General features: G+C 37.0%; 2 protein-coding genes across 2 annotated transcripts in view; both read right to left on the bottom strand.

The window, feature by feature from the left end:
* ZNF641 (zinc finger protein 641) overlaps window positions 1-23,232 on the bottom strand; it is a 165,539-nt gene that overhangs the window by 76,086 nt on the left and 66,221 nt on the right. The window lies entirely within an intron of this gene.
* LOC101098641 (olfactory receptor 8S1-like) lies at window positions 10,471-14,777 on the bottom strand. Its single transcript, XM_045061689.1, has one exon. It carries the CDS (start codon window positions 12,432-12,434, stop codon window positions 11,523-11,525), a length of 912 nt encoding a protein of 303 aa, XP_044917624.1. The 5' UTR covers window positions 12,435-14,777; the 3' UTR covers window positions 10,471-11,522.

Here is a 23,232-nt window from a genome sequence, read left to right on the forward strand (position 1 = left end):
CAGAAACTTTGAAGTATATACTACAGTATTGTTGCCTGTAATCACTATGCTGTGCGTTAGATCTCCAGAACTTATTCATCTTCTATCTGTAAGTTTTTACCCTTTGACCAACATCTCCCCAATTCCCCCACCCCTGAGACCCTGGTAACTACCATTCTACTCTGCTTCTTTGAGTTCAGCTTTTTAGATTCCACATATTCAGGTCCATCCATGTTGTCACAATGGCAGGATTTCCTTTGTCATGGCTGAATAATATTCCTGTCTGTGTGTATTACTGCACTTAGGTGTTTTCATATCTTGGCTATTGTGAATAATGCTTCAATAAACATGTAAGTGCAGATAGATTTATGATAATCTGTTTTCATTTCTTTTGGGTATATATCCAGAAGTGGGATTGTTAGATCATATAATAGTTCTATATTTTTAATTTTTGAGGAACCTCCATACTTGTTTCCATAGTGACTATACCAATTTACATTCCCACTAACAAGTGTTCTCTTTTCTCCACATCTTTGCCATCACTTGTTATTTCTTGTCTTTTTGATGTTAGCCATTCAAACAGGTATAAAATAATATCTCATTGTGGTTTTGATTTGCATTTTCTAGATGATTAGAGAGATTGAACATCTTTTCAGGTACCTGTTGGCCATTTAGATGTCTTCTTTGGGAAAATGTTTATTCAGTTCCTCTGCCTGTTTTCAAATCAGATTTTTGTTATTGTTATTTAGCCATATGGGTTCTTTATATATTTTGGATATTAACTCCTTATCTGATACATGGTTTGAGAATATTTTCTCCTATTCAATATATTGTCTTTTCTCTTTGTTGACTGTTTTTCATGCTGTGCAGAAGCATTTTAATTTGTTTAGTCCCACTTCTTAATTCTTGCTTTTGTTTCATGTGTTTTTGGTGTTATATACAAAAACTCATTGCCAAGACCAATGTCAAAGTGATATTGCTCTGTTTTCTTCTAGGAGCTTAAAATTTTCAGGTCTGGAGCACTTGGGTGGGTCAGTCAGTTAAGTGTCTGACTCTTGATTTTGGCCAGGTCATGATCTCATGGCATGAGATAGAGCCCCATGTTGGGCTCCACGCTGAACATGGAGCCTGCCTAAGATTCTCTCTCTCCCTCTTTCTTTGCCCCTCTCCTGGTTTTGCTGTCTCTTTCTCTCTTTCTAAAAAAAAAAAAAATTCAGGTCTTAGTTTTAAGTCTTTAAGCCATTTCAAGTTACTTTTTCTGAGTCAGGTATAATAGGGGTCTGATTTCTGCATGTGGTTATGCAGTTTTACCACTACCATTTTTTGAAAAGACTATCCTTTATCCATTGGGTGTGCTTGGCTCACTTGTTAAATATTAGTTAACTGTATATACAGGATTTATTTCTGGGCTTTCTATTCTGTACAATTGATCTATGTGTCTACTTTTATTTCAGCACCATACTAATTTCTAGAGCTTTGTAGTATAGTTTGGAATCAAGAAGTGTGGTGCCTCCAGCTTTGTACTTTGTCAGGATTGCTGTGGCTATTTGGAGTCTTTTGTGGTTTAGAATTGTTAGTCTCTTTACATGAAAAATGCCATTGTAATTTTTTTTTTTTTTTTGAGAGACAGAGAGTGGACGCAAGTGAGCGAGGAGCAGAGAGAGAGGGAAAGAGAACAAATCCCATGAGGGGCAGAGAGAGAGAGGGTGGGTAAAAGAGAGAGAGAGAGAGAGAAGTAGGGCTCACCCAAAGTGGCGCTCAAGTTCACCCAAAGCGGGGCCCAAGCTCACCCAAATGGAGCACAAGCTCACCTGATGGGCACTCCAACTCACAAACTGTGACATCATGACCTGAGCCAAAGTCAGATACTTAACTGACTGAGCCACTCAAGAGCCCCCATTGGAATTGTTTTTTGATAGGAATTGCTTTGAATCTGCATTGGTGGATTTGACTAGTATGGACACTAACAATATTAATTTTTCTGATCCATGAACATGTGATATCTTTTGATTGCCTTCTTCAATTTCTTTCATCAAAGTCTTACAGTTTTCAGTATACAGATCTTTCACTTCTGTGGTTAAATTTATTCCCATGAATTTTATTATTTTTGATGCTATTGTAAATGGGATGGTTTTCTTTACTTCTTTTTAAGGTATTTCATTGTTATTGTATAGAAGTGCAACTGATTTCTAGATGTTGGTTTTCTGCCTAGCAACTTTACTGAACTTGTTGATTAGTTCCAACTGTTTTTTTTTATTGAGTCTTTAGAATTTTCTATATATAAGATGATATCATCTGAAAATGACAATTTTAATTCTTCTTTTCCAATTTGGATAACTTTTATTTCTATATCTTATGTATTTGCTATAGCTAAGATTTACATTATGTTGATTAAGAGCAGTGATAGTGGCCTCTTTGTCTTTTTCCTGATTTAAAGAAAAGCTTTCAACCTTCCACTGTGGAATATGATGATAGTTGTGGGTTTCTCATATATGTTATTATGTTGAAGTATGTTCTTTCTATACTTAATTTGTTGAGGGTTTTTTCATGAAAGAATGTTGAATTTTGTCAAATACCATTCCTGCATTTGTTGAGATGATGATTTTTATCTCTCATCCTATTAATGTGATGTATTACATTTATTGAGCCATCCTATATTGAACCATCCTTGCATCCCAGGGATAGATCACACTTGATCATAGTTTGTGACCCTTTTAATGTATTGTTGAATTCAGTTTTCTAATATTTTGTTGATAATTTTTTCACCTATATTCAACAAGGATATTAGCCTGTAGTTTTCTTGCAGTGTCCTTGTCTGGCTTTGGTATCAGAGTAAGGCTGGCCTCATAAAATGAGTTTGGGAGTGTTATCTCTTCAATTTTTTTGGAAGAGTCTTAAAAGGATTGACATTAATTCTTTAAATGTTTGGCAGAATTCACCTGTGAAACATTCTGGGCTTGAACTTTTCTACATTGGGGCATTTTAGATTACTGACTCAATCTCCTTACTAATTATTGGTCTGTTCAGATTTTCTATTTCTTCATGGTTCAGTCCAGCTTGGTTTTATGTTTCCAGGAATTTATCCAATTCTTCTAGATTATCCAGTTTGTTAGAGTAAACTTGTTCATAGCAGTATGTATGATCCTATGTATTTCTGTGGTATCAATTGTTATCTTCCTTTCATTGATTTTATGTATCTGAGTCATCTCTTTTTTTTAGTCAAGCCAAAGGTTTGTCAATTTTATCTTTTTAAAAATAGCTCTTAGTTTTATTGATCTTTTCTATTGTTTTTCTCGTGTCCATTTCATTTGTTCCACTTTGAGCTTTGTTATTTCCTTCCTTCCGTTAACTTTGGACTTAATTTGTTCATCTTATTCTAGTTCCTTGAGGTGTAAAGTTAGGCTGTTTTCTCAATCTAGGTATTTATTGCTATAAATTTCCCTCTAGGAACTGCTTTTGCAGCATTCCATAGAGTGTGGTATATTTTTTTCCATTTTCATTTAAGTTTTTTTGTTTCTATTTCAATTTCTTCTTTGACATATTGGTTGTTCATAAGTGTGTTTAGTTCCTACATGTTTGTAAATTTTCCATCTTATCTCTTGTTGACTTCTAGTTTCATATCATTGTGGTTGGAAAACATTTACATCTTAGGTTTGCAAAGACATCTTTTGTGGCCCATTAAATGATCTATCCTGGAGAATGTTCTGTGTGCAACTGAAAAGAATATATATTCTGCTGCTGTTGGATGGAATGTTCTATAAATGTCTGTTAGATCCATTTGATCTAAAGTGTGGTTCAAGTCCAACATGTCTTTATTGTTCTTTTTTCTGGATGATATATCCACCGATGAAATTGGGATATTGAAATCCTCTACTATTACTTTATTGTTGTCCACTTCTCCCTTCAAATCTTTCAATATTTGCTTAAAATATTTAGGTGTTTCAATGTTGGATGCATATATATTTATGATTGTTATATTCTCTTGATAAGTTTACACCTTTATTATTATGTAATGACCCTCTTTGGCTCTTGTTATAGTTTTGGGCATAAAGTTTGTTTTATCTGGTATAAATACAGCTATTTTCTTTTGGTTTCCACCTTCATGAATATCTTTTTCTATCCTTTCCCTTTGAGTGTAGGTGTGTCCTTAAATCTGGGGTCTCTTGTAAGCAGCATATGGTTGGATCTTATTTTTTTTTTATTTTTTTTCAACGTTTATTTATTTTTGGGACAGAGAGAGACAGAGCATGAACGGGGGAGGGGCAGAGAGAGAGGGAGACACAGAATCGGAAACAGGCTCCAGGCTCCGAGCCATCAGCCCAGAGCCCGATGCGGGGCTCGAACTCACGGACCGCGAGATCGTGACCTGGCTGAAGTCGGACGCTTAACTGACTGCGCCACCCAGGCGCCCCTGGATCTTATTTTTTTATTCACCTAGCCACACTGGATACATGAATATAGGATGTCTTTCCATTGTTTTCTTTCAATAGTGTTTATCGTTTGTAGTTTTTAGAGTATAAATTTTGTACTTATTTTAATAAATTCATTCCTAAGTATTTTATTATTTTCAATGATATTCTAAATGGCATTATTTTCTTAATGTTGTTTTTGGATTGTTCATTGCTAGTTTATAGAAATACAATGGTTTTTATATATTGATTTTATATCCTGCAACTTTGCTCAATGTTAGTTCTAATTCTTTTTTTTCAATTTTATTTTTTATTTTTTAAAATTTACATCCAAGTTAGTTAGCATCTAGTGCAACAATGATTTTAGGAGTAGATTCCTTAATGCCCCTTACCCATTTAGCCCATTCCCCCTCCCACAACCCCTCCAGCAACCCTCAGTTTGTTCTCCATATTTATGAGTCTCTTCTGTTTTGTCCCCCTCCCTGTTTTCATATTATTTTTGTTTCCCTTCCCTTATGTTCTAATTCTAATAAGTTTTATTAGAACTAATAATTTTTAGTGGATTTCTTAGATTTTTCATGTACAGATCATATCATCTGCAAATGAACATAGTTTTAATTCCTCCTTTCCTTTCTGGATTCCTTTAATTTCTTTTACTTGCCTGGTTGCCCTGGCCAGATCCTCCACGACAATGCTGAATAAATGTGGCAAGAATGGACATCCTTCTCTTGTTCTTTATTTTAAGGATAAAGTATTTAATCTTTTATCATTGAGTTTAATGTTACCCAAGGGTTTTCCCTAGAGGACTGCAATTTCCTTGTGATGTCTTTATCTGGTTTTGGTATAAAGGTAATAGTGGCCTAATAGAATGAGATGGGAAGTGTTACCTCTTGTTCTGCTTCTTGGAAGAATCTGTGAAGAATTAGTATTAATTATTGGGCAGGGTATGTTAGCCCCACTTCAAAGTATGACATTTTTATGGACTCTTGAATTCTACAAGTGTTCAATGTGGTTTTCCACTTTGGATGGTCACTAAGTACTCTCAGCCATGTGAAATCTCTTGGAATTGTTCTCACAGCTTCTCACAGTAGTGGTGCTTACTTGGCCTATTTGAGTTTCACTTAATGATTCACAGACAGCATAACATTAAACATAGGCTAATGGGGCTCTATACTCAAATTTCTGAAATTTTTTGTCTAAGTATCTCTTCTTTCTAGCACTCTTCCCCACAAGTCCCTCTTTCTTTCTCTTCTTGAACTCAATCTGTGTCTCCTAACTCAACAACACTGTCATTTTCTGCTTGTTTTCTCCCCTCCTGAATCATGGTCTATAAAGTGCCTCCAGTGAGAAAGCCAGGACTCACCTTATCTGTTTCCTGTCTTTCAGGATTCAAAATCCTGAGCTGCCTGTTTTCTAGTGGGGGCAAACAGGACCTTTTCCAGATATTTTGCTCATTTTTCTAGTTATTTATGAGTAGAAGGATAAATCTGGCACCAGTTATCCATATGGCTAGACATGGAAATCCCATCAAATAGTTTTGATTGTCTCCTGCGGGCTAGATATTGTTTTAGCTGCATAAAATACAGATAAAGTCTTTGTTTTCAAGGTGCTTATATTATTTTGGGGAGGACCAAGTGTAAATACAAATATACATAAATACTGTTAGCTGGTGATAAATAGTAGAATGGAGAAGGTAGAATATTTAATATAGGGTAGTCAGGAAATAATTCCATGAGAATACTCTTAGGGAAAACCTAAAGGGAAGGAACAAGGCATGTGAATATACAGAGAAAAATATGTCAGTAGAGGAAACAGCAAATGCAAAACTCTTGAGTGGGGAGAAATCTGGAGCCTTTGAGAAACAGTAATAAGGCCAGTGTGGTTGGAGTATAGTAAAAAAAGGAAGAAACAAGAGAAGTGAGGTCACCAAGCCCACAAAAGACAAATTTTGTGGGCCTTGTAGATCAAGGAAGTTTGGACTTTCAATGTGATAGGAAACTATAGATTTTTCTTTTCTACCTCTTTAGGGGAGTGATATAATCTGTTTTATAACTTTTCTAAAAAGTTCATCAGTCTGTTTTTTTTTTTTCTGTTTGTTTGTAGCTTTAAGAGACAATAATAGAAGCAGTGAAATCAGTTGGGAAGCTATTGCCTTTTTCCCTAGCTGGTTTAATATTCAGCCAGTATTCATGGCAGACAAGAAAATCATAATCCATTTTTATCTGTTGGGAATCTATTTTGATTGCTCTGTACTCTTGCCTTACTGGTTATTAAATATTTTGAATACCAGCCCTGAGTCCAGATGGGAGAAAATAATGGCTTGAACTAGATTGGTGGAGGTGAAGGTGATGAGAAGTGTCCAGATTCAGGATGAATTTGAAGACAGAGCAACTGGGATTTATGTATTGAATATATGCTGGGAGAAAGAGAAATAAGGACTCAAAAGATGACTCTCAGGTTTTGGATGAATTATGGTGCCATTAACTTAAATAATGACTTCAATTTGAACATGTTACATTTGAGATACCTGTTATATATCCAAGAGATGTCAAGTAGGTAATTAAATACATGAGTTTGGAACTTGCAGGAGAGGTCCAGGGTGGAGATACATATTTGGGATTCATAGGAGCAGAGGCAACATTTAAAGTCAGGGATTGGATGGGATAACCAGTGGAAGAGGGTACATATAATTGGGAAGATATGTTGGGAGAATTTCATAGAATTGTCAATTGGTATTGGACAGATGAGTCTGTTTCTTAAAGTTGTGAATGAATTTATAATTTGGGAATCTTAAGATTATAGATGAGGGTTTTAAACCTAGGAGCAGATGAAACACTTTTCACATTTCCTCCCTATCCTTACATAAATCAGAAGAACCGTTCAAAAGTTATGTTTCAGATCCTCTTTACTAACTCTAGTTGGAAACCTACTATTGAGAATTCATCCATATAGTTTATTTGGCTCTTGACACTATTTTAACTCAATGTCTTTCCTTTGTTTCTCATTCATTTCTGTGTCTAGCCCTGCCTCCCTGAACTGAACAAGGGTCAGAGCTGTGATTGTTTGGATGGGCAAGAGAAATTCCAGAAGGATTAAATGTAAAAAAAAAAAAAAGGCACACAAAAAACTAGAAGAAAATTTTTGGACACAGATGGTAAAGGATTTTGTAAGCTTAAAAGCAGAGAAAATTACACAAAAAGAAAAAGAAATAGATATGGCTACGTAACACAGTTTAAAAAATAAAAACAATAGAAGTAAAATGGTAAACTTTGGAAAAGTTTGCAACAACTTATAGCAAAAGATTAATATCCTTCTAATTTAAACACATCATTCAAATAAAAAAATAATACTATGAATGAAGTAACAAACAGGAAAATGGTATGCTAGTGATAAAAGAAGAAATACCAACGTTTAATATTTGAGAAATGTTAAATGTTATTTATGATAAAAAATAAATGCAAATACATGAAAGAAGTAGCATTTTATGCATATAAAATTGATAAAGATTAAAACATGATTTAAAAATGATTCTCAGGCCTGGCAAATAAGCATTGTCGGACCCTCTAATATTCTGTTGGTTTGACTATAAATTAATGCAAAAACTTATGCAAGCATATGGGCAATATAAATCAAGAACATAAAATACTTATAGCACTAAGATAGGTGTGGAAATGCAAGTGAGAAAATGAGGGATTGCAGTTTAAGTGTAAGCCACGCTTTCACCAACACAATTCATACATATAGTATGCATATGTGAAGCAAGTAGGGAAGTCCACTAGGGATCTTATTGCGTAAGAGTCTGCAGTAAGAATTGAAAATAAAGGAGCAGGTGGCAAGCACACATGTAAGCATGTGCCAATAACTGTCTCAGTCTCCTAAGGGAGGGGAGATTGATTATATAGATTGGTCCTTGGATCCATCTGTCAAAGATGCAGATGAGGAAGGGAATGGTTACATGATATAGATGACAGACTATTTACATAGTTTATGTGACTTCATTCATATCCTTTATTAGGGTGTGGTCTGGGTAAGGATTCTGGGTATAGTTATGCCCCTATACTATATATAAATATGTCCACTTTGGAAAGTTTCTCTTAAGAATGTTTTAAAAGTTGAGTGTGGGAGCATAATGATGTCATTATGAACTGTTTCTTTAAAAGTCATTAAATTGGGCACCTGGGTGGCTCAGTCAGTTAAGCATCCAACTCTTGGTTTTGGTTCAGGTCATGATCTCATGGTTCATGAGTTCAAGCCCCACGTCGGGCCCTACACTGACAGAAGCGCAGAGCCTTCTTGGGATTTTCTCTCTCTCCCTCTTTCCCCCTCTCCTGTTCACGTTCTCTCTCTCTCTTGAAATAAATAAACTTTAAAAAGTCATTAAATCATGTTAATTCTATTCCTACCATATCTCAAATTTAGATCACTTAAGGAGAACCAGATGCACCACATGAGGTACATGATTTACTACACTCCATACTAAAATCCCTTTTTCCAAAGCATAAGAGACTGTTAAAAACTGAGAACAAACTGAGGGTTGATGGGGGGTGGGAGGGAGGGGAGGGTGGGTGATGGGTACTGAAGAGGGCACCTTTTGGGATGAGCACTGGGTGTTGTATGGAAACCAATTTGACAATAAATTTCAAAAAAAAAAAATCCCTTTTTCCTTGACAAAATCAGATGATGTCAATCCTTAGAACTGATGCAAGGGTAATTATTATTGTATAAAACCATTATCCATATTTTAGCAATACACTTCAAAATGAAGTATATTTTTTCTGAAAACTGATTTTTATATATTTACATCTCTAAAAATTATAAAATACCTTTCTTGTCCATCCATTCCCCTAATTTCTTAGACTTTATTACATATTTAAGATTAAAAGTTCATAATTAAAATATTAAATGAACCAACGATATTTATTATTTTGATTTGTAAGAAATTAAGAAAATGCCAAAGAAAAAACCTTACTTTTGGTTAATGCTTATAAGGGTATAAACACAGTGATTAATATTAACATTTTCATTAAAGAGGATCATATGAGCCAGCCTATACTTTGGGTTTTGAGTTTATTGTCTCCTCACTCCATGAATCTTATTTGTTTATTTAGCTATCTATTTAAATTTTAGTTAACACACAGTGCAATTTTGGTTTCTTTATCCATTCATCAGTAGATGGACATGTGGGCTCTCTCCATAGTTTGGCTATTGTTAATAATGCTGCTATAAACATTGGGGTGCATGTGCCCCTTTGAATCTGTATTTTTGTATCCTTTGGGTATACGAAGTAGTACAATTCCTGGATCATACAATAGTTCTATTTTCAGGTTTTTGAGAAACCCCCATACTCTCCTCCAGAGTGGCTGCTCCAGTTTGCATTCCCACCAAAAGTGCAAGAGGGTTCCCCTTTCTTCACCTCCTCCCAACACTGTTGTTTCATGTGTTGTTAATTTTAGCCATTCTGACAGGTGTGAGGTCATATCTCATCGTGGTTTTGATTTGTATTTCCCTGACAATGAATGACGATGAGCATCTTTTCATGTGTCTGTTAGCCATCTGGATGTCTTCTTTCAAAAAATGTCTACTCATGTCTTCTGCCCATTTCTTAACTGGGTTGTTTGTTTTATGGGTGTTAAGTGTGATAAATTCTTTATAGATTTTGGATACTAACCCTTGATCTGATATGCCATTTGCAAATATCTTCTCCATTCTATAGGCTGCCTTTTCATTCTGTTGATTGTTTCCTTTGCTGTGCAAAACCTTTTTACCTTCATGAAGTCCCGATAGTTCATGCTTGATTTTCTTTTCCTTGCATTCAATGACATGTCTAGTAAGAAGTTGCTCCAATTGAGGTCAAAGAGATTGCTTCCTGTGTTCTCCTCTAGGATTTTGATGGTTTCCTGTCTTACATTTATTTTTTAATCCATTTTGAATTTATTTTTGTGTATGGTGTTAGAAAGTGGTCCAGGTTCATTCTTCTGCATGTTGCCATCCAGTTTTCCCAGCATCATTTGTTGAAGAGACTGTCTTTTTTCCATTGGATATTCTTTCCTGCTTTGTTGAAGTTTAGTTGACCATACAGTTGTGGGTCCATTTCTGGGTTTTCTATCTGCTCCACTGATCTATGTGTTTGTTTCTGTGCCAGTACCATACTGTCTTGATCACTACAGCTTCATAACATAGCTTGAAATCCGGAATTGTGACCTCTCCAGTTTTAATTTTCTTTTTCAAGGTTGCTTTGGGTAATTGGGGGTCTTTTGCTGTTCCATACGAATTTTTGGATTGTTTGTTCTAGTTCTGTGAAAAATGCTGGTGGGAATTTTGATAGGGATTGCATTAAATGTGTAGATTGCTTTGGGTAGTATTGACATTTTAACAATGTTCTTGCAATCCATGCCCACTCCATGAATCTTTTGTGACAAGAAATTAATTTATTTGACTGAATATATGTCAAAGCAGTAATGGGCACTGGACTCAGAAGGGGTTGGTTTAATGAGGCCATGAAATACTGAATGAACTAATTGGCTTGACAGCCTCAAGGCTGAATGAAAACATCATTTTGTGAGACCATAGTCATTCTATTTTTTGGGTTCCAACAAGTCACCAAAGAGCTAGATCTCATCCCAGACCCTAGTCACCACCAGAACACCTGAAAAACTATTTTCCCCCTTGAATGGGCTAGGGCAGGTCCCCACCAACCTGTGTCTTTGCTTTCTGGCAACTAGGCATATCAGTTTTTTAGGCTACTCAAGGTTAGGTGGATGAAGCAAACTTCTTTCAGTACCATATTCAATTAGTAACCACTTTCCACTTTGAAGTACATTTTACACTCCTATCTTAAAAAAAAAAACACTCAACTCTATCCTAAAACTCTTGGACAAAAAAAACATATTTGGACTTAGTTTGTCTACACTACTCCATTCTAGTACTTTTTTCTCAGTCTTCACTTAATTTTCTTGCCAAATACAATAAAATAAGCAATCACACACTTAAACCTCTATTACCAAGAGGTTATTTTCATCAAATGGCATATTCTTAAAGTGATCAAGTTAGCCATTATGAATGTATTTCATCACCTGTTTTCTCACTGTCTTCAAGCCAAATACAATAGGAATTCTCCATCACAGAAGGACACATTTATTGCTTCAACATTTTATACAGAGCTGCCTTCACCTCCTGGTTCTTGAGGCTGTAGATGATGGGGTTCAGCAAGGATGTGATCACACTGTACTGAATGGAGACCACTTGTTCCAACTTGGAGCCGGAGAGGGGAGTCATGTATCTGAATAAAGCTGTGCCATAATACAAAAGCACCACAGTAAGGTGGGAAGAACAGGTAGAGAAGGCTTTGCCTTGACCCTCAGAAGAACGTATGCTTAGGATGGCAGAGATGATTCTGGAATAAGAGAAGAGGATCAGGGGAAGTGTCACAAATCCCAACAGTGCACATGACCCAGCAAGAAGGGCCTCATTGGCAGTAGGGTCAGTGCAGGAGAGAGGGAAGAGTGAAGGCAGCTCACAGCAAAAGTGAGGGATGATATTGGGGCCACAGAAATGTAAGTTGTAAGTGAAAAGACTGTTTGGCAAGGAGTTTAGGAACCCCACTGCCCATGCTGCAGTTATCATCCCAACACAAAAAGGCCTATTCATAACCATGCTGTAGAGGAGAGGGTGGCAGATGGCAGCATAGCGGTCATATGCCATGGCAGAGAGTAGGCAGGCCTCTGTGCTCCCAGAGAATATGAGAAAGAAACTCTGGGTCACACAGCCCCACACAGATACGGTTTTCTTCTGCATTAGTAAGTTCTGCAGCATCTTGGGCATGGTTACTGAAGAAAGACAGAGATCTAGAAATGACAGGTGACCTAGGAAGAAGTACATGGGTGTCTTAAGGTGAGAATCAGTTCTGATCACCAGGATCATCATCACATTCCCCATTAGGGTCAAGAGGTAAATCACCAGAAATAGTGCAAAAAGGATGGTCTGGATCTGGGGATTTCTGGACAATCCCATGAGGACAAACTCGGTAACGATGGTGAGATTTTTCATGATTAAAGTTACTGGCCCTGGAAGAAAACATAATGTAGCTGAGTCATTTCAGATGAATAAGACTGCCTCTCTTATTAAAAAAAAAATGTGACTTCCAGCTTAAAGGTATAAATAAAAATCTATGAGACCAAGGAGTTTCCTTCTGGGTCACACTCATTATTACTTCAATTCTGGTGACATGCAGCATTCCAAAGTGCCTCCTCTGTAACTGCTTCTTTGAACTTTAATACCCATTTATTCAGGAAATTTTGAATAAGCATCCTAGTGCTGGGCTCTGTACCAGATCCTGAGAATACAAAATTGCTTCAGACATGATTCCTGCCCTCAAAAGGGCTTAGGATTTAACAGAGGCAGATAGACATATAAAGAAGCAAAATAAAGGCTGTAATAACATAATGCACAGGATACAGCAATGGCAAAAACGTGAATCAATTATCTCTGGATGACCTGTTAAACAAAGAAGTAATGCTTAAGACAGTTTGACTGATATTTACTCCACTAAGTAGACAAAGTAGAAGATAGTGTTCTAGGCAAAGGAAATGGTATTATCAGATATAGGGAGGCATAAAATAATAGTGCTTCTCTGAAGAACTTCATTATCTCAGAATGAGTGGGTGCAGGAGGATACACAGGGACATGTGGTGCCAAGCATGAAGGTCATGTGATCAAATTGGCAGTTTAGAAGCATTAACCCTACAGAAATGTGGAAGATGAGCAGAAGGTCATGGAGCATATAGTTAGGGCAATTAGCTCATCCTTTCAGTAGGTATTTACTGAGTATCTACTATGTGCCATGTAGAGTTCTAGACTGTTAGGGTGTGCCATTACAAAAATTTGTAATGTAAGCTTCACAGAGCTTACATTCTAGTTAGGAAACTCAGAAGATAAATAATAGACCTAACAATTAAACATAATGTGTTAGAAGGTGCTATGTGCTATGTAAAATAATAGATCATGGAAACAGAGATTGTTAACGAGGGGGTAGAGGAGGGCGGTGAGGTACACAATTTAAATCGAGTGGTCAGGAGAGGAGAAACTGAGACAGTGTCACTCAAACAAGGATTTGAAGGAGATGAGATCATTATCCCTGCAAACATTCTGTGGAAGGAGAATTGGTAGAGTATAGCAGTAAGCCTGGTCAGAGATGATAAAGGGTTAACAGAGGTTGCAACAGTGAGGGCAGACAAGAGGAGGCAGATTTAAGAGATATCACTGAGATGAATTCTAAAGGATGTCATTACCAATTTGTTGGTTAGGGTGAAAGAAAGTAAATAAACAATTGATTCTCAGGTTTCTGCCTTTGGTGACTGAGGGGTCCCATTCACTGAAATAGGTGATCCAGGGAAAGGAACATGTTTGAGGCAAAGATAATAAACACAGTTTTGAATACGTTGTTTGACGAGCCTTGTGGGACAGTGAGGGTGTGTCCAGGAGGCACTAGGAATTTGGGTCATGAAGTTCAGGAAATATATTTGGGCTGAATATATGAGTCAAAGAGTCATCAACAAACTTACTCAGAGTGAGCCCACTCATAATAGAAGATGCTCTTGGATGGAGTTCCATATAACAGAAAAATCCAATGGGAAAGAGGGAAAGAGAAACTCACAAAGATCCTGTACTCGTTCAGGTCAAGCATAGGTCAAGCATGGACCTATGCCTTTCTGATTTGAAGGACTCATTGGAGTTCATAGAACCCAATGTCCTCTCTTTATAGGTGAGGAAACTTTGGTCCAGTGAGGGGAAGTGAACTGTAACTCCTCCCACCAACTCCATTACTCACCAATCTACCCATCATCTTTGTTCCTCTTTCCTTGCCTATCCTGTTAAGAACACTAAGGTCTCAGCTCAAGGGTCATTTCCTCAGGGAAGGCCTTACTCTTCATTCTGCCACTGCAATTTCCTTTTTTACATTTGTTTCTCCTTTATTATGCTTGCTACAATTGTAAAAAAAAAATTTTTTTTAAATAGGGTATGTAAGAGAGGTCTTCCCAACCTCCCTCAACTTTTCCCTATCCCCTGCAGTCAATCTTTGTCTTATTACTTTGCTTTGTCCTTACAACACTTACCAGCACCTGGTATTTTATAATACATTTATTATCAACTTTCTCTTCCACTGGGATGTAAATTCAAAGATTTGTCCTGTTTTGGTCATTACTGTATCCCTAGCACTTAGAAGAGTGCCTAACATATAGAAAGGGCTCGGTATATATTTAATGAATGAATTTGTTTCATGTCTGTGTTTTAAGAAGTTCCATGATGGGGCGCCTGGGTGGCGCAGTGGGTTAAGCGTCCGACTTCAGCCAGGTCACGATCTTGCGGTCCGTGAGTTCGAGCCCCGCATCAGGCTCTGGGCTGATGGCTCGGAGCCTGGAGCCTGTTTCCGATTCTGTGTCTCCCTCTCTCTCTGCCCCTCCCCCGTTCATGCTCTGTCTCTCTCTGTCCCAAAAATAAATAAAAAACATTGAAAAAAAATTAAAAAAAAAAAAAGAAGTTCCATGAGGCCATGGACCATGTCAGTGTTTTTTATCTTTATATCCTCAGAGCTTAGCACAATGCCTAGAACTTAGTAGGTACTTAGGAAAGGTTTATAGAATAAATGCATGAAAACATCACAAAGCTAGCTCTTGTACACTATTCTACTTTTAATGTAGGAGATTAGAAAAGCATTTTTGATTATTGAATAAGTAAAAGAATAAAGAAATTAATGTATGATTCATAAATAACCCCATTAGTGAGACATAAACTGCCCTGGGAAGTAAGATGTCATATTATACTCTGATGCCCATGGCCCTGTCCTAAGGAAGGGTCAGTTTGAGGTCCCTTTGACTTTCTTGAATGGATGGCAATGAGGCTGTACAGAGAGTCAGAAGACCTTGACACGAGTCTCAGCTACTGGTCAGGCAATGTGGTTTTAGGCAAGTAGGCAAATCTGAATCTGAATCTCTATTTTCTCGTTAGAATTATCTCCCAAAGTCCAAATGGCAAACTAGATAAAAATGAATTATTTTAGGATTTAAAATCTGGCTTCTGAAGAGGAGGGAAAATGGCAGCACAGTAGGAGGACCCTAGGCTCATCGTGTCCCACAAACACAATTAGATAACTAGCAAATCATCCTAAATGCCCCAGAAAATCAACCTGAAGACTGACAGCACAAACTCCTCAACTAAAAAGAGAAGAGACCACACAGAAAAAGGTAGAGAGTGCACAGACATGTTTTAGGGGAGACAAGGATAGCAGGTACTGGTGGGGGAGAGGGAGCCATGGTCGCAGGGAAGGGCAAGAGAGATTGGAGCACACAGGGGGATGCACAAGGAAAACATCTCCCCAAAGCCATTGGCTTAGAAAATGAGAGTAAGTGAATTTCATGGGTTCTTGCAACCAGCAGGGCTTAAAGCCTGGAGTTTTAAAGGTTAGTGGCTTGTCTGGGATAGAGCCTGAAGGGGCACTGTGCTGTTTCTGGAGAGAAGGCAGGCAAAAAACCTGGGGAGCAGATGGCATGGAACAGTGATATAAAGAATTCCTGGGGCACACAAGAGGGTGCTAATTTGCTCTTCTCAGAGCATGTCCCTGGCAGGGAGCACTCATAGGGATGCCTCTCCAGGAACAAAGGAGCTAGCTGGCACCATTTCTTCTCCCATGCTCAGCGTAAACACAGAGTGACCTGCGGGAAGCAGCACAGTGCCAACATTGGCTGCCTAACTTGCTTACACCAAGCCCCACTCCCTCTGCACTCTGGCAGGATTGCTTTTCTCACCCAAGTTTGCCTCAGTCCCAGCGTGGTGGGCCCGTCCCCCAGAAGACCAGCATAAACCTCTGTCCACATCATGTCTTTTGACTAGGGAGTTCTTCAGGGCCTCAGTTCTGGCGGAGGTGGTACCAGATTTCATTTCACAAGCAGACCAGAGCATACCTAGTTCAAACTCAGCACATTCAGTTCAGGGACCAAACATTGCCCACAGCAGGCAAGGAGACCCTCTGCAGATAACTGGCCTTAAGGGAGGAAAGGCCAAATCCAACAGCAGAGCATATGCAGCACACACCAGAGACACTTTTTTAAGTGCCAGGCCCTGGGAGATACATGACCTCTTCTTCATAAGGCCCTTACTTTCAGGAGCAGGAGACATGACTTTTCTAACACAGACAAGAAGGCAGAGATATAGACAAACTGCCAAGGTGGAGGAATTTACCCCAAATAAAAGAACAAGATAAGGCCATAGCCAGAGATCTAAGCAAAACAGATGTAAGTAACATGCTTGAGGGAGAATTTAAAGTAACATTTAGAATGATATTCACTGGACCTGAGAAAAGAATAGAAGACATCAATGAGATCCTTATGACAGAAATAAAAGAGCTGAAAAATCAACCAGAGGTGAAAATACAATAAATAAGATTGGAAACAGCGTTGATGCAATAAACAGGAGGCTTGAAGAAGCAGAGGAATGAATTAGTGACCTATAAGACAAAATAATGAAAATAGTGAAGTTGAACAAAAGAGAGAAAGAATTATGCAACACAAGAACAGACTTAGGGAACCCAGCGACTTCATCAAATGCAGTAACATTTGTATTATGGAAGTCCTGGAAGAAGAGGAGAGAGAAAAGGGGGAAGAAAATTTATTTGAAGAAATAATAGCTGAAAACCTCCTAAATCTAGGGAAGGAAAAAGACATCCAGATCCAGGAGGCACAAAGAATTCCCATCAAAATCAACAAAAGCAAGCCAACACCAAGACATATTGCTTGAAATTTGAAAAGTATAGTGATAAAGAAAAAATCTTAAAGCAGCAAGACAAAAGGAGTCTTTAACTTACAAAGAAAGACCCAGAAGGCTAGCTGGAGATTTCTCAACAGAAACATGGCAAGCTAGAAGGGAGTAGGATGATATACTCAGAGTGCTGAATGGGAAAAATCTGTAGCCAAGAGTATTATATCCAACAAGTCTATCATTTAGAATAGAAGGAGAGAGAAAGAGCTTCCCAGACAAAAACTAAAGGAGTTCGTGACAACTAAGCCAGCCCTGCAAGAAATATTAAAGGGGACTCTGAGTGCAAAGGAGAAACGCCAAGTGACAAAGATAAGAATCAGAGAAAATCTCCAGAAACAATGGAAAACAAGTAATAAAATAGCAAAAAATATATATCTATCAATAATTACTTTGAATGTAAATGGACTAACCACTCAAAAAAAAAAGATATAGGATGTCAGAATGGATAAAAAAAAAAAACCAAGACCCATCTATATGCTACCTACAAGAAACTCATTTTAGACCTAAAGACACCTGCATATTCAAAGTGAGGGAATGAAGAACCATCTTTCATGCTAATGGATGTCAAAAGAAAGCCAGAATAGCAATACTTAATATCAGACAAATTAGACTTTAAAACAAAGACTGTAACAAAAGATAAAGAAGGGCACTATGTCCTAATAAAGACACAATCCAACAAGATCTAACAAATGTAAATATTTATGCACCCAACATGGAACACCCAAATATATAAAATAATTAATAACAAACATAAAGGAACCCATTGATAATAATAGTAGGGGACTTTAACACCCCATTTATATCAACGAACAGATTATCTAAACAGAAAACCAATAAGGAAACAATGGTTTTGAATGACACACTGGACCAGATGGACTTAACAGATATATTCAGAACATTCTATCTTCAAAGAACAGAATACACATTTTTTTCAACTGCACTGGAACACTCTCCAGAATAGATCACATATTAGGTCACAAATCAAGCCTCAACAAATACAGAAAGACTGATATCATACCATGCACCTTTTCTGACCACAACACTATGAAACTTGAAACTAACCACAAGACAAAATTTGGAAAGACCACAAATATATGGATGTTAACAACATACTACTAAAAAATGAATGGGGCAACCAAGAAATCAAAGAAGAAATTAAAAATATACATGGAAACAAATAAAACTTAAAATACAATGGTCTCAAATCTTTGGGAAGCAGCAAAAGTTGTCCTAAGAGTAAAGTATATAATAGCGATACAAGCTTACCTTAAGAAGCAAGAAAAATCTCAAATAAATAAACTAAACTTACATCTAAAGGAGCTAGAAAAAGAACAACAAACAAAGCCTGAAGCTCACAAAAGGAAGGAAATAATAAAGATTAGAGCAGAAATAAATGATATAGAAACTAAAACAAATAATATAACAAATCAATGAAACCAGGAGCTGAGTCTTTGAAAAGGTTGATAAACCTTTAGCTCAACTTACCAAAAGAAGAGAGAAAGGACTCAAATAAATAAAATCACAAATGAGAGACAAGAAATAACAACCAACACTACAGAAATATGAACAATTATAAAGGAGTATTATGAAAAACTATATATGCCAACAAATTGGACAATGTGGAAGAAATGGATAAATTCTTAGAATCATACAAACTATCAAAACTAAAACATGAAGAAATAGAAAGTTTGAACAGACCAATAACCAGCAAAAAAATTAAATCAGTAATCAAAAAACTCTCAACAAACAGAAGTCCAGGGCCGGACGGCTTCACAGACAATTTCTACCAAACATTTTTTTTAAAGTTTATTTATTTATTTTGAGAGAGGGAGTGCACAAGCAGGGGAGGGGCAGAGAGAGAGGGAGAATCCCAAGCTCTGCACTGTCAGCACTGAGTCCAATGGGGGACATGATCTCACAAACCCTGAGATCATGACTAGAGCTGAAACCAAGAGTCAGATGCTTAACCAACTGAGCCATCCAGATGTTGCTCTACCAAACATTTAAAGAAGAGTGAATACCTATCCTTCTGAAACTTCTCCAAAAAATAGAAAAGGAAAGAAAACTTCCAAATTCATTCTATGAGGCCAGTATCACCCTGATACTAAAACCAGACAAAGACTCCACTAAAAAAGAGAACTACAGGCCAATATCCCTGATGACCATGGATGCAAAAATTTTCAATAAAATACTAGCAAACCAAATCCAATAATACATTAAAAATATTATTCACCATGATCAAGTGTGATTTATATCTGGGCTGCAAGTGTAGTTCAATATTTTCAAATCAATCAACATGTATACCACATTAATAAAAGAAAGGATAAGAACCATATGATCACTGAGGCACCTGGGTGGCTCAGTCGGTTGAGCATCCAACTTCAGCTCAGGTCATGATCTCGCCGTCTGTGAGTTTGAGCCCTGCGTCAGGCTCTGTACTGACAGCTCAGAGCCTGGAGCCTGCTTCAGATCCTGTGTCTCCCTCTCTCTCTGCTCCTCTCCCCCTTGCTCTCTGTCTTTATTTCTCAAAAATATATAAACATTAAAAAGTTTTTTTAAAAAACATATGATCACTTCAATAGATGCAGAAAAAGCATTTAATGAAGTACAACACCCATTCATGATAAAAACCCTCAACAAAGTAATTTTTGAGAGAATATACCTCAACATAATAAAAGTCATATACAAAAAACCCATAGCTAATATCATCCTCAATGGGGAAAACCTGAGAGGTTTTCCTCTATGGTCAGGAACAAGACAGGGATGTTCACTCACCATTGTTACTTAACATAGTACTGGAAGTCCTAGCCACAGCAATTAGACAAGAACAAACCAAAAAAAAAAAGAGAGAGAGAGAGAGAGAGAGAGAGACAGAGACAGAGAGGAAGGAAGGAAGGAAGGAAGGAAGGAAGGAAGGAAGGAAGGAAGGAAGGGCATCCAAATTGGCAAGGAAGAAGTCAAACTTGCCCTATTTGCAAATGACATGTTACTCTATGTAGAAAACCTGAAAGACTCCACCAAAAAACTGCTGAACTGATAAATGAATTGGGTAAAGTCACAGGATACAAATTCAACATACAGAAATCTGTTGCATTTGTATATACCAATAATGAAGCAGCAGAAAGAGAAATTAAGGAATCAATTCCATTTACAATTGTACCAAAAAGAATAAAATACCTAGGAATAAACTTAACCAAAGATGTTAAAAATCTACGTACTCTGGAAACTATAAAACACTGATGAAAGAAAGTGAACATGACACAAAGAAATGGAAAGACATTCCATGCTCATGGGTTGGAAGAACAAATATTGTTAAAATGTCAATACTACCCAAAGCAATATACACATTTAATGCAATCCCTATCAAAATGCCACAAGAATTTTTCACTGAGGGAGAACAAACAATCCTAAAATTTGTACGAAACCACAAAAGACCCTGAATAGCCAAAGCAATCTTGAAAAAGAAAAGCAAAGCTGGAGGCATCATAATTCTGGACTTCATATCATATTAAAGCTGTAGTGATCAAGACAGTATGGTACTGGCACAAAAATAGACATATAGATCAATAGAACAGAAAACCCAGAAATGAACCCACAACTGTATGGCCAATTCATCTTCCACAAAGCAGGAAAGAATACCCAGTAGAAAAATGACAGTCTCTTCAACAAATGGTGTTGGGAAAACTGGACAGCGACATGCAGAAGAATTAAACTGGACCACTTTCTAACACCATATACAAAAATAAATTCAAAATGGATGAAAGACTAAATGTAAGACAGGAAACCATCAAACTTCTAGAGGAGAAGACAGGCAGCAACCTCTTTGACCTTGGCCGCAGCGACTTCTTTCTAGATATGTCTCCTGTGGCAAAGGAAACAAAAGCAAAAATAAGCTATTGGGACTTCATCAAAATAAAAAGCTTCTACACAGTGAAGGAAACAATCAGCAAAATGAAAAGTCAACCTATGGAACGGGAGAAGGTAACTGCAAATGAAATATCCGATAAAGGCTTTTTACCCAAAATCTATAAAGAACATCTAAAACTCAACATCCCAAAGAATAATCCAGTTGAAAACTGGGCAGAAGACAAGAATAAACACTTTCCAAAGAAGACATACGGATAAAGCAGAAGATGCTCAACATCACTGACCATCAGGGAAATACAAATCAAAACTACAATGAGATACCAATTCACACCTCTAAGAATGGCTAAAATCAACACAGGAAAGAATGGGTGTTGGTGAGGAAACCCTGTTGCACTGTTGGTGAGAATTTAAACTGATGCAGCCACTCTGGAAAACAGTATGGTGCCTCCTCAAAAAGTTAAAAATACCAATATTGCACTATATGTTAAATAACTAGAATTAAAATAAAATTTTGAAGAAAAAAATAAATTTCCAGATAGTATTTAAAAAAAGTTAAAAATAGAAGTACCAAACAATCCAGCAAATGCACTACTACTAGGTATTTACCCAAAGGATACAAAAATACTGAATCAAGGGGATACATGGGGATGTGTGTGTGTGTGGGGGGGGGTGTAGATATAGATAGATATAAATAGATATGCATATAGATATATAGGTATATAGATATATATCTTGCTATTTGCAATGACATGTATGGAACTAGAGAGTATTATGTTAAGCGAGATACCTCAGAGAATGGCAAATACCATATGATTTCACTCACATGTGGAATTTAAGAAACAAACAGGCAAAGGGAAGTAAAAAGAGAGAGGCAAGCAAGAAACAGATTCTTTAACTATGGAGAACAAACTGATAGTTACCAGAAGGGAAGTGGGCAGGGGAATGGGTTAAACAGGTGATGGGTAATAAGGAGTGCACTTTTTGCTATGAGCACTGGGTGTTTTGTAGAAGTGTTGAATGATTATATTGTACACCTTAAACTAATATTACACTGTATATTAACTAACTGGAATTTAAATTTAAATTTAAAACTTTAAGAAATAGAAAAAAATTAAGTCTGGTTTCTGGTCCTAATTCCAACAGCAATTGGTTTAGCTTAGGAACCTTAGATTAGTCAATTCACTACAGAGAGGTTCTGTTACACTGTTGGAAAAAAATAGGGATAATAACATACTCTTAATGGAGTAAAGTTAATTGCAAAACAAAAGTAATTTGGTCATGTATGAATGCTGTATTTCTGATAGGAACTAGACTAACTAGCTTATGATCTTTAACAAGTCAACTGATTTTTCTGGGTCTAGTCTAAACATGGTGCAGAGCACAGGGTAATCTCCCTGATTTCTCCCTAACATATTTTGTTACTCTTTTGTCGCCTCACTATTTTAAAATTTCTCTCTTTTAATAATCTTCTACAGTATTTACCCTTTGGGATCATCATAAAGCATTGAATGACTTCAGAAACCTATTAGTGGCTTGTCTGTATGCAAGTTTTCCCCTTCTGTGATGACCTGCAGCTGCTGTAATTCCTTGGGCGAAATTAAAGTGACGGCATGAATGCCTGAAATCCTATGCATATACGATAGATAGATAAATAGATAGATAGATAGATAGATAGATAGATAGATAGATAGATAGAGAAAGATCTCCACTCTACTTATAATCAAAGACTTCCAAACTAAAGCCAGGTGATGATACTGCTCAGTATCTATTTATATGGAGATAAACTTTATAACTAAATAAATAAAACTTGCCAGTGCTTGCAAGATTTGGTAAGACTTCTATGCCCTTGTACATTGTTGGTAGCATTATATGTTGGTACGATACTTTTGGCAATATGAAATATAAAATGTCTCTTTTGGAAATTTATCTTAAACGTATACTTCAAAAGAAGAGAAAAACAACTGTGTGAAAATGTATATTCTAGAATTCTTTTCTTTTTTTCTTTTAATTTTTTTTAATGTTTGTTTATTTTTGAGACAGAGAGAGACAGAGCATGAATGGCGGAGGGTCAGAGAGAGAGGGAGACACAGAATCCGAAACAGGCTCCAGGCTCCAAGCTGTCAGCACAGAGCCTGACACGGGACTCAAACTCACGGACCACAAGATT

This window comes from Felis catus, chromosome B4 (genome assembly GCF_018350175.1).
Source record: "Felis catus isolate Fca126 chromosome B4, F.catus_Fca126_mat1.0, whole genome shotgun sequence".
In the NCBI taxonomy this organism is placed as follows: Eukaryota; Metazoa; Chordata; class Mammalia; order Carnivora; family Felidae; genus Felis; species Felis catus.